The sequence below is a fragment of the Monodon monoceros genome, unplaced genomic scaffold (genome assembly GCF_005190385.1).
Source record: "Monodon monoceros isolate NGI ecotype Baffin Bay Population unplaced genomic scaffold, NGI_Narwhal_1 Super_Scaffold_5, whole genome shotgun sequence".
In the NCBI taxonomy this organism is placed as follows: Eukaryota; Metazoa; Chordata; class Mammalia; order Artiodactyla; family Monodontidae; genus Monodon; species Monodon monoceros.
The window spans coordinates 70,271,608-70,288,670 of record NW_021703782.1 but is presented as its reverse complement, the minus strand read 5'-3'; the positions used below and the strand labels follow the sequence as shown (position 1 = coordinate 70,288,670).

The 17,063-nt window shown below is 39.4% G+C and overlaps 1 protein-coding gene across 1 annotated transcript in view; it reads left to right on the top strand.

The window, feature by feature from the left end:
* PRUNE2 (prune homolog 2 with BCH domain) overlaps positions 1 to 17,063 on the top strand; it is a 259,577-nt gene that overhangs the window by 154,588 nt on the left and 87,926 nt on the right. Inside the window, exon 7 of the mRNA XM_029201650.1 lies at positions 15,363 to 15,521. Coding sequence (XP_029057483.1) covers positions 15,363 to 15,521 — 159 coding nt within the window. The remainder of the gene's footprint in view (positions 1 to 15,362; positions 15,522 to 17,063) is intronic.

Sequence of the window (17,063 nt, the reverse complement as noted above, 5' to 3'; positions counted from 1 at the left end):
GATGCAGAAATTAAGGCTTAGAGGCTAAGGAAATTACCCAAAGTTGCGTAACTATAAATGGCATAGCTCAAAATCAAATTAGAGTCTGCCTCATTTCACAGGCAGGGGTCTTTATTGCTTCACTATATTATTGTATTTTCTCCTGTAGGTTCAATAATTTTAAAATTTAAACATTTTTTGTGCTTTTATCACCTTCTCCTCTGTCCCTGATAGACCCCTAGCTCCTGAACACCCTTTCATCTTACATTGTTAAATCACTGAATATCAAAACTTGAAGGGAACTTACAAACACCTACCCCGACCCCCTCATTTCAATGTAAGGAGGAGAGATCACCTGGAAGCAGAAAAACCAACTCGTTTTCTTGATGCCCAGAGTTGATTTGCCATTCCATTCCATAGTACTTAACCTGAATCTCCTATATAAAAGGACTTCAATAAATACTTTTCTTTGCTAATCAAATTAGCTTCTAAGCTACAGGATTCTTTAAATAATTAATATTATCTGTACTTCAGAAAGAGAAAACCTAAAACTTTTTACAAGCAGATCACTTTTAAAAATGGTTTCATGCATCACAAAATTAATAGCAATAACCCTAAAAGAACAAAATGATACTTGCTGTATTTTACGGTGTGTGGTAGGAAATCATGTGAAAATCAGGGTAAATCAATGAATTCTCTGACCTCTGATGCTGTAAAGAGTTCATAGGATGTCCTGAAACCTTGTAGGTGAGGATTTTAATCACCTCAGACACCACCTTATCCACTTAGACTCTTAAAAATCTAAAGAAAGATCTGTAGTTTTAGGATGATTCCAGAGAAACTGTATAGTCAAGGAATGAAGTCAGAGGCTTCTAGTTTGGAACAAGCTTGTTGGTCAGGAGCATCATTTATAAGGATTACTTAAGATGCTGCTGTCTGTCTTTCAGATGTTGGGGCAATGCTATTGTATGTATGTGTTGGGATGGTACTGGGGGAAGGTTGAGCCCAATGAGACAAGAGGCGAGAAGCTTGCTTCTTTTCCCCTCCCAAGGACTCACACCCGTGGCAGACTCAGTCAGGTAGCAGAGTGGCCTTTCTCAGCAGGTAGAAAAATGACTACTATTATTTTTCCAGCTATCCAGCTGCCTAGCTACTTGCAGAATTAAGGTGCTACTGTATAGCACAGGGAACTATATTCAGTATCCTGTGATAAACCATAATGGAAAAGAATATTGAAAAGGATGTGTATATATATGTATAACTGAATCACTTTGCTGTACAGCAGAAATTAACACAACATAGTACATCAACTATATTTCATTCTATAAATAAATCAATAATGTAAAACAAAATGAATATAAGTGGCAGAGATGGAGAAGAGAAGCGGACGAGCGGATCTGTCTTGAAATATTTTTCTAGATCTCCTCTCCCCTCCTCGCCAGGTGGACAGCTAGGCATAGTGCAGAAAGCTGCCCTGAAGCCTTGTTTTCCTTCTCACCTGGGAGGATCCCGTGGCTGGTATGCTGTGTCACACATCTGCCTTGACATTTTAAGCAGCCTGTTTTACCCAGACTTTAAGAAATCCTGGTGGTTTTCAGTCTTCTTTGGACAGCATATTCTTTTTTTTTTTTAATTTGCAATTTTATTACTAATATGTTCTTTTTTAAATTGGGGTATAGTTGTTTTACAATGTTGTGTTAGTTTCTACTGTAAAGCGAAGCGGAGTTCCCTGTGCTATACAGCAAGTTTTCATTAGTTATGTATTTTATACATATTGGTGTATATATGTCAATCCCAATCTCCCAATTCATCCCACCCCGCTTTCCCCCCTTGGTGTCCACACGCTTGTTCTCTACATCTGTGTCTCTATTTCTGTCTTGCACACCGGTTCATCTGTACCATTTTTCTAGATTCCACATATATGCGTTTAGTATACGATATTTGTTTTTTTGACTTGCTTCACTCTATATGACAGTCTCTAGGTCCATCCACGTCTCTACAAATGACCCAATTCTGTTCCTTTTAATGGCTGAGCAATATTCCACTGTATATATGTGCCACATCTTCTTTATCCATTCGTCTGGACAGTGTATTCTTTCGGTACTTTTAGCATCTCGATAAGAAGGTTCTTTAGAGGGCATGGAAGCCATCCTAGCCGTGGTCTCTGCCTACCAACTGGTCTGAGACACAGGGATCATCACACAGAACATGAGTTAGAAACCACTGTTTTAGGGCATATCTGGGGACGGGGGCAATTGTGGAGCTTAGAGAAATTGGAGTTAAAGGACCTGCTCCCTGAGGAGGAGGAAGGCCGGCACGAGCGGAGCAGGATTTGGAGGGGGAGCGGGTGGAAGGGCAGTGCACTCCTAGCAAGGGCACCCTCAGCCTGTTCCAGATTCTCCAAATTAGAGGCAGAAAATGCATCTTGGAATTGAAGAATGCTGTCCACCTGTCGAGTGTCCCAACTTGCAAATTGATGTGAGGCATTTCTCTAGGAAGTTTCTGTTCAGTAAGCAGTGCTGGGGATGAGGTATCAGTGTGAGCAGCGGGGGTCTCTGAATAGGAGAAGATTGGTTTCTGTCCAAACTTCTAGGCCCTGGGTGGGCATATTGGCATTGTTGGTGGCCGTTTAGGCTGGGAGTGAAAACAGAGCTAAGAATAACAGGGAAAAATCAGGGAGATGGGTAAAGAGACACAGACATGAGCCATGGCCCAGGCACCAGTGGTCACCGGAGGACCCTCTTCTCCCTCATTCAGCCCGTCTCAGTAGGAGCATCCTGGAAGCAGGAGAGACGATGCTCTCTGAGCCTCACTAATGGACATCTCCATCCCCAGGAGAAACCAGTCACAGACAAGCTGCATATTCTTAAATTAGTTGGGCCTGCTAATTAGAGACTATGGAGAACTGGGTTGCTTGCCTTTGCAGCTGTATAAGAAATAAGGAGCTTTAACAGTGGCCTGATTCTACAGTTAGGGCAAATGAAGACAACAAAATAAGATAATTTAAAACTCAAATATCTGCCGTATTTTAGGGTTACCATAATGGAGATCAAAGGTAACTATGCGTATGATTTTCAGGAATCCCAAATATGAAGTTTGGTTTTAAAAATGCCCTATTTACCCATAACTGACCTGAATTAATACAGTTTTTCTAGACTTAAAAAAACTCTGGAAAATACCTAGGAAAACTTCATTCTCCTGGCATAGGAAGTAGGTGTTTTAGTAAAATCCTGGCTCTTTCTTTTTAAATCATCCTGCCTTTTCTTTTAAGAGAATCAAAATGCTGTTTATTTTATAAGCATACCAATATAAACTAAAAGACAATTGATGGAAATTTAAAATTTTTACCAGCCTAGAAAAGGGAAATATTTGGCCAGTTATTACAGAGTATTTGTGTAGAAGTTCCCCATCTGATTTTTTTGTTTTTAGGTTCCTCCTGCCTGTTAAACCAGACAGAATTAATGATGTGTCTTGCTTTATGCAGTAATAATATTGATGAAAGAGTCGAATGTGATTTGAATTAAGTTTGCACGATTCTCCTACTGTTATTCTCTACTTTTCTTAGTTAGGGCATTTTTGTCCTGCAGTTGACATTTGACAATGTCTGGAGACGTATTTGATTGTCACACCTCAGAGAGAGAGTTAGCTATTGGCATCTAGTGCGTGGAGGCCAGAGATGCTGCTAAACATCCAACAATGCACAGGATGGTCCCCACAACAGAGAATGATCCAGCCCCCAAAGTCAGTAATGTCTAGCGAGAAACGCTACTCTAAAGTTATCATTTTTTACCTGTTACAAATTCAGATTTTTTTTGCCAGTATTTGGCCTGCTTATAGCCCTTCTATAAATAACTCTTGTATAAACTGATAACATAGAAATACAATTCTTGTCCCACCAGATTTAGCTCAGATACTCTCTGCCTTGTGGGTAGGGCCTGTAGATAATTTCTGATTTGTATTGAAAGCATTTTGATGCCCTACATGTACGGTGCAAATAGCAATGGAATTTTGACAGTTATAGGGGAGATGTGAGCAGGGGCCAAAAAGAGAATCCCTCACACCAACCTGAAAGAATAAAGATTAAGGAGGCTTGACCTCTTTTTCCTGGATTGATGAGATAGCATTATATTTTTCATTAAGTATAATTTTCATTTTATAAGCTTAACATTTTATAGATTTTTTTTATCACTCCTCTTTATAATACCCTTCTTAGTTGGGGTGTAAACATCCATAAAAATGAAAGTTAACTAAAGTTATCTTTCCAGGTATCATGTCTCCCTATGACTTGGGCTTGGTTGGCTGGAAATAAAATAGGGATTTGGGGAATTACTGATGTGTATGTGTGGGTGTTATAGTGTGTATGGATGTGTGTGTGTGTGTGTGTGTGTGTGTGAGAGAGAGAGAGAGAGGAGTCCTTGGTGCCTGATAGCTACGGTGCCCACCTAAAGGTTTAGCTTCTCAGCCCCCCTCTTCGAGGGAATGACTCATACCCATCACTCTTATAACAGGTACCACACCTATATTTTGTGGTCTTCCAATCTACCTCAATTGCTTGGCACAAGGCTAGGCACCCAACCCAACTGGGAACAACCAGAATTCTTTCTCCAGTTTTCAAACTCAAGACCAAGAGGGAGTGAGCCTTGACTAAACCTGGAAGGTCTGCCCTGGAGCTGCAGTCACCCATGTTTCCCACCACATGGAGCATGCTAGTTGGTCTCAGGAGAGGAGAATGAAGCCAGGAGAAGAGGATGGAGAAGCTGAGTGGCCCCCCACATCCCTGGTAACCCTTGCCCTCCTCCCAGCTTGTCCTCCAGTTCTTCCTTTGCTTTTTTGAGAACCCTCCCCAGAGCTTTCTGAGTTTTTCTTAAGCCAGTTTGAGTTAAGTTTCTGTGTCTTGGGGCCAAGAGAGTCACAACAATACAGCATCCTTACCTGAAAATGAATTCCTCAAGCTCCCCACACACAGACATCTCCAATGAAAATGAAACCACAGACCCCAGAGTGTATCTGTTTGCAGGAGGGGGTTTCTAGTAAATAGCTTAGAATTGCAACAAATGGCACACACAGACTGCTGGCTCTGCATGTGTGCTCTAAGATTGGTGTTTACCCTATTATATTCCAATTTAAGAATGTCATGAAGTTTATCACTGAGCAAATGGAAACCATCAAGAATAGATATGGATGATGAGAGGTGTGTACCTTGATATATAGATATTTTAGACTTCAAAAGAAATTACTTTCATTGGGTTGATAGCAAAGGGGACACAACCATATTCCCCACTTAAACTTGGTGATGGTTGGGTATTTTTAGCAAATGAGTTGTCAGCACAAAGGCTTCATTAGACCCATCAGGATATCTGCCCATGAAGAACGAATCCCAAACTGTACTGACAGTTTCCTTGAGCCAAAATGATGAAGCACCTCTGACAAGAGCCATATTGTGCTCCCCATGTGAGGTGCAGGAGGAAAAGAGAGACAGTTTGGTCTTCATTTGGTCAGGTTGATATTGACACAGCTTAGAGAAATCAAGTGTGTGCAGTGTACATGTACAGCAAGGGCTCTGGAGACTCGACTGGTGGTTTCCATAAATCACAAAGGGGTACCCAGAGAGGAAGGAAGGTTTCCTGCTTTACTGAAATATTGTTCAAACTAGATGATTTATTTTTATAAGGGAAAATAAATAAAGCCATAACCGTTCAAGCTCATGGTTCTAAACAGGCTGATGGGGATTTTTTTCAAACATCTATACACAATTGCGGAAATAATTTATTATTATTTGGTAGCTGGTGTGTTGCCCAGGTTCTACCATCTCAAAAATAAAGCATGCCTAGTGAGTGGATTTTCCATTATGCATAGGTCCTGAGTTATTCATTCCCATATAGAAATCCTTATAAACATATGCAAACTTTAATAAAGGGGTCCTTAAGTGGAACAACAGTCTAGCCCTTTTCTCACTGAGTCCTTAAATTCATACTACATTGAAAAGTTTTGATTATGGGTCTGTCCTTGAAGAAAATGTAAATTAGGCTGAGCTGGTAAATAAGGTGATGACGTGTTTGTCTTTAATTTGTTGTGAACCTCCCCACATCCACGTATTCTATCTACTATTAACTAGTTGTGAGAGGCTACCTAGGACTCCCTTTCATGAAGTACAGTATATAAGCATCTTTTTCTAGGGCAGCTCTCTGTCGGTGTAACATTCATTGGCTCTCCTTGTGATGGAGACAGTGAGGATGAGGCAGTATGCCAACTTGCTTAATTTCGGATTGACCTGAAAGCAACCCATTTAATTTCAGGAAGTCCTTAACTTACACCTGTGCTTTCAGATGAACCATCTCCCAATCTCCCTCTCATCTTTACCCCTCCCCTCCCCCTTCCCTCTCTCTCTCTCTCTCTCTTTCCCTCCATTAATGAAATGTTTATAATTATTTGTCCCATGACGTGAAAACAGTGGTTTTCAGTACTCATGTGCTGTCTCCCTCTATTCTTGAATTCTTCAACCCAAATGATGACCTTACAAGGATGATTGCTTACAAGATTGTTGGTTTCTTCTCTAACACTTATGACATGCTTGACCTAAATTGAAGCATCTGCAGATTGATACATTAATTAGTCTTTGATAGTTGTGCCTTTACAAGAGGGCTTTGCTTGAAACAATGGTGATATTATAGGCTCTTTGCATTAAGATGCCCACTCCGTTGGGGTAAAAAAAATTACCTCTTTTGTCTTTGTATCCCTTCCCTGTAATCCTAATTCCTGGTTTCCCTAGGCTTTTGAGCAGAAGGAAAGTAATGTTAGGAGCATCCTTAAATGATGAGATTTTTTCACATACTAAATGGTAAAGTGGGGATTCTTCCATTGTTTGTGTGTCTAAGGTATCAGAGCAAGAAAAACTACATGAGGGTAATTCCGGACAAACCGTGACTATGCCAGTTCATCTGCTTTTTTTGTGTGTACACATGCATACCCAACTTTTAAAAAGTACATATTGCTGCCAGAAACTTTATAGCAGTTTCTTTGGGCAAGTTTTCAATTAGGCTCATACATGAGTTAATGGTCAGCCTACACCAATATTTTACAGAATAAATGAGAAACTGGAAATTGATCATAAAACATGATAATATTGACTCATCAGAAAGTTTAAGCATCACATTATTAGCATTGGTTAAAATCAAGGATGTGGCTTGCTTGTGTATAGTGACAAGGGAGAACTAATAACAAACGGAAGTAAATGGAGTAGCAAAAAACTTTTATGAGATTAAAAATGGAGTTAGTAATGTCTTTCAAGAATTATTTCATTTGAGAATAACATATAGGTTAGAACCTGAGCTCCGAAGTCAGACTCACCTGGGACCAAGTCCTGTTTTTACACATGTGAGCTGTGTAACATCAATTACTTAACCTTCTAAACCCTCCATTTTCTCAATGCAAAACAGAAATAACGTTACCAACATCATCTGGCCGTCTTAAAGTTTAAATGAGATGATGTAAAGCATTTAACAGAGTGCTTAATGCAGAAGCAGTGTATGAGGAGATCATTTTAGGCAATATACTATTGGTTTAAATGAAAAGTAATAAATATATATATTTGTTCATTTATATATTGTAGTATTTTAATTTTCACAAAATCTTTTCATGAAAGGGCTCTCTTTTTGAATGATAACGTGTACTGCTTGGCTCTATTTTCAAAATATGATGCATAATATAGTTGAAATAGACCCAGTGAAGTTTTTACTACTAAAATGCCTTGGCTAGCTTATAGAAATAAGAACCATAGAGTGTTTTTAAAATAACATGTGGTAAAAACATGGGGAATATCTTTGCTTACCAATTAAAGCATACAAAAAGACAGAATAAATAAGATCTCTTTAATTTATGCATCTTCTGTTCTCATAAATCATTTTCCTGTCAAAATTATCAGACTTTATTATTGCTGAATATTTTAAACATCATAATGGAATTTTGGTAGCATAAATCATGAAGCTTTCAGTAAGAACGTTTGTGTACATACCTCAGCATTTTTCATATATCTTGATAAAATAGTCCTCAGTCTAGAAGTAAATCTATGCAGAGTATAAATGTCAAACTATACTCGTAAATTTCAGTAACTCAGCAATCCATGCTGACCATTTTGCTTACAAGGTAGTTATGGATTGTCATACTATCTTTCTAAGACTCACTGTTCTCAAAGATGAAGCTGTATGAGCTTGTGTTTTAATCTTGGTCATGATTTTTATACAAGCATCCTACCTACAGATTATATCTCCTCACTTGATTTTTCTATTTCCTGGAAGAAGAAAAAAATTTCAGACATAATAATCTGGGAATAGCTTGTCCATGACATCAGAAAATAATTTATTTTTCTTTTATTTAATAAAAGCATTACTCAATATATTTCATTTGTAATTTGTAAGAGAGACAACTGTTTTGGATTGTGTGTGTAGTCCTGAGTACTGGACCTAAATGGAAAGAGTGCTAGCACGAGGAATAAAATGCATTGAATGTGATACTGACCAGGGTTATTGGTCTTCCTTAATCAACAGAAATTGATAAGAGGCCAGACAAGAAATTCAGGCAAGGCTTTAATGGGGCCCCTGCTGCAGGAGCGGGAGAGGGAAAACAAGTAACAGGTTCCCTTGCTCGCTCCCCGAAGTGGGGGTGGGGGGCGGGGACAAGCTGGTTCCTTGCATGGGGTGAGGGTAGGGGTGTGTCCAGGGCTTAGGCCAGAGGGGTGGCTTAGGTGGTCTGCCCACCCCTTTCGTGGTGTCGAGTGCAGGGGGCATGTGCAGTACCCTGCTTTTGCTCCCAACCCCCTGTTTTTGCTTCCTGCTCTTCAGAAGTGGCAGTTGGGTGTTCGTTTTTTTTTTAGGTTTTTGGATCTTGTTGTCCATAATTGGGCCCCAACTGCCCATGTACACAATTATTTTTAGTCCCTTATAGTTTATTTGAATTTGGTTGCTCAAGGAGACGTTTGTCCAGGTGCAAGCACTGCAGCAAAGGGTCCCAGGTCCCAGCCTGTCTCAAAGGTAGTATGGCACTTGGAATGATGCAAAAGGCTCTATCCACGGTGATGTGGCTAAAGGAAAAAAAATCACTACACATTTTTCTGTTGCTTTATTTGTATAGTGGCAAACAGAAGCTCATTCATTGAGTCTAACTTGGAATTAAGGATAAAGGATCCATTAATGAGATAAACACTGCCTGACCCAGAGTTTTTATATCTTATATTACTTTTTAAGTGACTTTGCTTCATATGTAACTTCCTCTGTCATCTCACATCTAGGACTTTTACATGTGAATCACTTTAATGACTTAAAAGATGTGTGTGATTATCATTTAAAAATTCACAGTGTTATAAAGGATATAAAGTAAGATATTGTAATATGAATATTCAGTTCCCATGCCAAGAATTTGTGAAATACTTTCTATGAATCAAATTACTCCCATGAATCCTAAGAACAACCTTTTGATAGTTGATGAATCAGGAAAGGAAAGGGATTTAACACTTCTGTCTACTATATGCCAAACACTGGGCCTGCTTTTTGATACACATATGTCGTTAGTACTCACAACAGTGTTATGAGGTGAGGGTTTACAGATGAGGAACTCTAAGGCTCAGAGAGATGAGAGAAACTCACTCGAGGCACCCAGCTAGTGAATGGCAAAGCCAGAGTTAACCTCCAAAGTCTTTACTAGGAACCTTGGAGAGAGTGCCCTAAAATAGTGGAGAGACACAATTAGATTATAGATCAGCAATTTGGCTAAATTATGACAACTTTAATATCAAGGTATCTTAATATCCATCATATGTTAACTTCAGTATATATTAGTTGAATACCTATAGAAATGACATCCTAATTTTATATGATTATAGAAATTATTTTCTACTTTACACTATGATCTTTTCTTGTGTCATTAAGTATTCTTTGACAGCATGATTTTTAATAGCAACATAATATTCTTTGATGTTACTGTTCCATAATTTATTGAACCAGTTCTCTATTGTTGGATATTTAGACTGTTTCAAATTTTACTTATTATAGTAATAATTCAGTGAATAGCTTTGTCCACAAACCTTTTGTGTGTATATATGATTATCTCTTTAGAATATATTTCTAACAGTGTATGAGAGTGCCCATTCAGCCATATTTACCAATTATAGGAAAAGAGAAGATGAAACATTTTCTTATGAGAGGATTTCTTTGATTGTTAATGGTTTTAGGTATTTCAATTGTAAATTGTCTTTTATGTTCATCAACTATTTTTTCTATTGCTATGTCTGCTTTTTCTCATTGATTTATAAGAACTCAGTCTCGAGGACATTAAACCTGTCTCTTCCCTGTTTTTTTGTTTTTTTTTTTTTGCGGTACGTGGGCCTCTCACTGTTGTGGCCTCTCCCGTTGCGGAGCACAGGCTCCGGACGCGCAGGCTCAGCGGCCACGGCTCACGGGCCCAGCCGCTCCGCGGCATGTGGGATCTTCCCGGACCGGGGCACGAACCCGTGTCCTCTGCATTGGCAGGCGGACTCTCAACGACTGCGCCACCAGGGAAGCCCTCTTCCCTGTTTTAAAACAAATAAAGCAATGTAAATAATAATTATTCCATTGAGAAACTTTTGAGTGGGTTTTAAGCAGAAGAATATCATGGTTCTGGTTACATTTTTTCAAAGCTCTTTCTTGATCCCGTGTGGAGAACTGATCTCAGGGAGAGGAGACAAGAGTGGCTACAGGGAGACCAGTTGAAGGGCTATCACCCAAGTTCAGGGAAGAGATAATGGCAACTGTGGCTACGACACTAACAGAGATGGAAAGAAGTGAGGGAAGTGTCTGGACTTGAGATATGTTTTAGAGGGAAAATTAACAGGATTTGCTGATGGATTATGTGAAGAATGTGGGGGAAAAAGGAATCAAGAGTATTTCTTAGATGTTTGGCTTGAGTAACTGGGTGGATGGTGGTGCCATTTGATGCTATGGAGGAAATTGGGGTAGAGGTAGGTTGTATTTTATTTGAGATGCTTATTAGACGTTGATGTGTTAATTAGAGTAAGAACAGGAAACAGACTTTGGGATTTGGTGACCTGGAAATGACTGATACTTTTGAGAAGAGCCGTTTCAATGGGATGATGGGGGCAGAAACCTGACAGGAGGGATTCAGAAGACAATAGAAATACAAATATATGAGCAATGTAAGGAGAGTGGGTTTTTCTCTTCAAAGAATATGCACATTTAAGGACTCAGATGTGTATAAGACATTATTTAGATCACTTTTATTTCATGTGATGCACTAAAGCTATCCGTGTATAGAATAAAAACTAAAATTTTCAGAGCAATGGAATAAGAAATATCAATAAAATAGAATTTTGTGAGAGAATGGAATTTTCCACTGCATTTGTCCAAGTACTTTCAACCACTAATGTAGTAAATCTGTTGGACACTATCACTATCTTGGTTGTCATATTAGTTAAAATAGAGCCCTATCATTTCTGTTTTCCTGCCCTTTGCCCTTATGATCATCAACTTCTTCTTAGGGCCCTTGAGATCTGCACCTTGCTTTTGGCCAGGAAATAACAAAGCCTTTTTCTCCCTACGTTTTCAGGTCTTTCTACTCATTTCAAAACTAGGAATTACTGAAGCAAAAGAACTCATGACCTCTAAAAACGTTTAATGATCTAATCTCTGCGTCCATGAGTGACAGAAGACTGACAGGGAACACTTCCCCATTCTTCCTAACTGGTGTGTCGGAACAGTCTGGGTTTTGGCCAGTCATTTCCCAGGTGTAATGATTAGTAAAGTAACTTCCTAAATTCCATGCAGCAATCTCAGGCTGGGGTCATATTTCAAACGTGGAAGTTTGGATGGTGGGGTTAGGTGGTAAATGAAGGTAGGATTCCTCTCTTTTCTAAACCTTTGGCAAATTCAGTGGGAGATATATATATATATATATATATATATATATATAATTTTAACTTAAGGTAGGGAAACGTTTTGGAGACGTTTGAGCAGATTAACAAATAGTTATTTGTATACTCGTAACTAAAACAGTAATTTATCAGGTAGAAGGCAGATGGGGGGAATAAAATGCCAACCTGTATCTACAGTTGGGTTGTGTTGATGATGAAGTGGTATTTATTCAGGGCCAGGCTAGCTTGTCAGCAACATAAGAGCTGTTACAGCACATGACTCCCTGCATAGCTAGAAGACAATAATAAATTATGTCCTATGCAAACAGCGCTGGCATAAAAGTAGAACAAACAGACCCTGCCTCCCGGATTCCTGAAGAATCTTACTCATTCCCTTGTTTGATTCTGTTTTAAACATGAAACTCCTGACATTATCCTAAAGCCAGTGAGATTGAATCTGGTTTGGGCAATTTTATTGGGGTGGATAGGACATAGTTGTTGACAGTCTGTTTTGGGGTGACTGTAAAATGTAAGTATTTTATTTCTCTAATATGCCTAAATGCTTCACATAAATCTTTGTTTTATCAATACCACATGTGATCCTGTGGAATTTGGGGCCACCCAGAGGAAAACTGGGGAAGTATTACTCAAAGCAGCTTGATTCTAAGAATCACTTGAGGTACATAATGGAATTACAGATTCTTGGACCCAATCCTGGGCTGCTAAATGAGAACCTCTAACAAAGCGGCCCAGAAAGACACACCCCAGGGTGACGTTTATGATGAGGCTGGTGTGAGGGGCAAGGAGCTAAGGGCCTGAGTCAGTAAAAGTCCTGTGACAGCATTGAGAGAGCCCAAAGGATTGGTTCATAGGAAAATATACAAATTAAAAATGGCTCCCTAGAGCAGTGCTCTTCATATTTCCATGTGTATTTGAATTGCCTAGGATTTGTGGGAAATGCAGATTCTGCTTCAGTAGGTCTGGGGTGTGACCCGACACTCTACATTTCTAACAAGGTGCCTGACGGTGCCAGTGCCGCTGGACTTGAGTTTAGCAAGATCCCAGAGCCATAATTTTAATTTATTAATTAATTTATTTAATTTCTTGGCCGCGTATGCATGCGGGATCTTTGTTGAGGTACGTGGGATCTTTCATTGCGGTGTGCAGGCTTCTCTCTTGTTGTGGCGTGCGGGCTCAGTAGTTGTGGCTCATGGGCTTAGTTGCCCCGCAGCATGTGGCATCTTAGTTCCCCGACCAGGGATCGAACCTGTGTCCCCTGCATTGGAAGGCGGATTCTTTACCACTAGACCACCACGGAAGTCCCTAACACAGACAAATCCAAACAGGTTGGCGCTCAGCCAACATTTTTGAATAGCAAATGTTCCACAAGTATGGCTTTGAATAATGCTTATTCTACTGAATCTTAATCTTGTGCTGAGGTAGCAGTAAAACCAGCCTTCTCTTGTTTGAGTGACCCAGCTTGGAGTGTCGTGATAATTGTTATTGTATGGGAAAATCTCTTAGAAATGGTGTGTCTTCTTTCAAGGGTTTATAAGTATGTTGGGGGGAATGAGTTTATGTACATAATGAAAAAAATATTTTGAAAGGAAAATTGTAAGGCTTCTTGTGCCAAAGCCTTCAGTCACTGGAGATAAGATGTACGTGGAGTTGTCCATTATTATTTTCCTTTGGGACCATATCTTCATTTACAGTTCTTAATGGCAAAAAGCTCAGCATTGAGGTTCTTGATGGTTAATACCAATGATGATTTGAAATAATTGTATCTATTGAATGCACATTGTGTATAACAGGTCCAATTTTTTTTTAAAAAGCTCACTCTAAATATCTACTTCTTTTGTGGGTGAATTAATTTGTTTGAAGTACCTAAAGATTATTATTATGACACTTGGACAATAAATTAAAAGCATGAAAGCTGACCGTGTGCGTACTTCCAAAAGCTATTGTATTTGGGCATGATAAAGTTCATTACCAAGTCAGTGCGGTAGATCCTTTGTATTCATCAGCAGTATATCCTGAGGCCTTTGTGAATTCCCATGTGCGCCTTGTAACTGAAGATGCCTAATGAGAGTAGTGGCCTCAGGAGTGGACAACAAGGCTCCTAGAGGCATGGAAGCTGGTGATGGGCTGGGCCCACCCAACTGCCAGGTTTCTTGTGTGCCCTCTCGGGAACCTCATCGACCTTGAGATTTGGCTCAGCAGAATTACAGAGTACATGTATTACGGCAATTTCAAGTGGCTAGTAAATAGTCTAAGCCACAAATATCAAATCCACAAGTGTCAGAGGGCTACCATATACAAACGTTAATCTGGACATGAAAAATATCTGCACCTATATGCACTGCACTGTTTAGTTCTTCATAATGGTTATCTGAGGAGGAGGTACGTGGTACTTCCACTTCCTATGGGACACATTTCTGTACTGCTTTAATGTTTTACCAGTGGCATGCATAATTCTGATGACTTTGTAAGCAGAAAAATTAGAATTCTTTATATCTCTTGAATGCACATCATGGTGATTTTCACTGAGTAGAGCTGTGGACTGTCAGTTGATGATTATATGATTGTCATTTACATGTGCCATTAGATATATATACACTATGATAAAGGATTATGTAGCACAGGTTGATTTTGTATATATGTCTCTCCAGTCATTCAACAAACTTTTCTTGAGCAACTAGTATGTGCCATGCGTTATGCTAGGGGCTAAGATATGGTCTTCAGTGTATTTTATTTTATTTTATTTTTTAAAGAAAGAGAGACAACCATGCTGACAAAGTGGTTCCCATTGTAGTTAATAAAACTCGAAAAGGCCAGAACATTTCCACAGATGACGTGAGTCACAGGTCTGGGTACTCTGCGGTAATGGGTCCCTTTTCTACAGTTATTCATTCCTCCTTAGCTACCACTTAGAGCAAGCAGATCTGACATCACATCCCTAACACAAATCTCCTAGACTTCTACACTGGAATAAAAGGCATTCAGTAGACTCAGCTAAATCCATCTTTAGGAATTCTGCTTGGAGTTAATGATAACCATTAGAAAACAATTATAGAAAAGAACAATAACTTCCTCCTATTTTTCTAGTGGGTTGTATCAATAATAATATTCAGACATTCCTATGTCCTATGAACAATAAAAGGAAAAGTATGTTTTACAAAGTCAGTATTTGAATAAACATTTTAGGAAAAAGATGTTAAGCTATTTGTTCCTCTATAAACTATTCTTAATAATAATAGCAAAGATGCCTTCCTTTCCTGGTTTAGGAAAACAAAACAAAAAAAGCAAAAGTATATTTTAAGCCATAGCATGAACATTTCCAAACTTTCTCGAAGCAAAGTGTTTATTTCATTTGCATCTAATAATAAGTATCAGTGGTAATACATCCTAAGACTGGACAAATTTGTGGCACAACTCCCCAGAGCTGGACAGTTTGACATTAATATCAAATTGACTGTTGTTTCAGGACTGTACGTTTCACAGCAGTATCACCAGTGATTTGAAAGCATTCTCAGACAAGTTCGGTTTTGATGTCCTCATCCTCTTGGCCAACTACCTGTCGGAGGAGCAGCAGCCCAGACGACAGATCGCTGTGTACTCTGAGAACCTAGAGCTGTGCAGTCAGGTAAGGACCTCCTTGACCCAGCACATTTCACTGCATCTCCCCTCCTGCTGGCTCTCAGAACATGCGGTGGAAGACGGCCATGGACTGCTGACTTAAAGAAATTGGTCCAAGAGATAAGGTCCTAGAGTTTGAGTTTTAAGAAATGTTGGGGGTATTTTACACATTCTGTTAGTTAATGATTTATTTATTTATCAGTGCTTTAATTCAGAGTTTTAGTTTTTAGTTTTGGTGCTGTATTACCAAAAAATCATCTAAATAGAATTGTCAGTGAGATAAAAGTTGGCCTTTTTTTTTTTTAAATTGAGGTATAATTGACAGATAACATTATATTTCGAGTGTACAATATAATGAGTCAATGTTTGTATATGTTGTGAAATAATCACCACAATAAGTCCAGTTAGCATCCATCACCATACATAATGACAGGGTTTTTCTTGTGATGGGGACTACTCTCCACTCTCTTAGCAGCTTTCAGATCCGCAGTACAGTATTATTAACTATAGTCTCCATACGGTACATGACATCTCCATGACTTGTTTATTTTATAACTGGAAGTTTGTACCTTTTGACTCCCTTCACCCCACATAGGGGCATTTAAAAGAGCCCCATAACCGTTTCGTTTCTAGGCTGAATTCATAAAGAGAAAGATCATATCTCTTTTTACCCAATAAGGGCTAGTCCTCCTTCGGGTACCGTTTTCCTTGAGGACTGCTATCTGGTGATAACAAAGTTTAGTCCCTGACCAAACATCTGTGTGGTGTCCAGTGTTTAGTAACTGTGCTCTGAAGCTTTAATCCAAGTTAGTTTTTTGACCACAACCACGCTGACACCTTGGATATGTCTTGAGAAAAACATTCATATATGTTAAAAAAAAATACACGTTTTTCTCCAGGTACTAAAATTCTGATTGGGTAATCAGTCAGATCTTCTTGGTTGAGAACAGAGTCTTTTAACCCAAGGCTTTGGAAATATAAGAAATAGACAAAATTGGGCTTCCCTGGTGGCACAGTGGTTGAGAGTCCGCCTGCCGATGCAGGGGACACGGGTTCGTGCCCCGGTCCGGGAAGATCCCACATGCTGCGGAGCGGCTGGGCCCGTGAGCCGTGGCCGCTGACCCTGCGCGTCCGGAGCCTGTGCTCTGCAACGGGAGAGGCCACAACAGTGAGAGGCCTGCATACCGCAAAAAAAAAAAAGAAAGAAAAGAAATAGACAAAATTAATGAAAATAGGGCAGTGGGTATAGCAAAGCAGGTGTATTTAATAACTAATATGAGAACATATGTAATTCATTATAATATGGATGACATGGACATAGAACGGTTTCATCACTTACCTTTCCTCACTAATGGATTAGACCACTGGTCTACCCACAGGTGGCTAGAGGTAAAGTCTCAACTCCCTTCTTTGACATCCTCACTTTCGGTCCCCCAAGAGGTCCATTTCTTGATATATGACTGAAGTCACTCTCCAGCCTCTCTGTGCCCTCTCAGGTCCAGATATGAATGAGCCCCCTTCTCCTGCTGCAGGTGCTTTTGGTACCCTT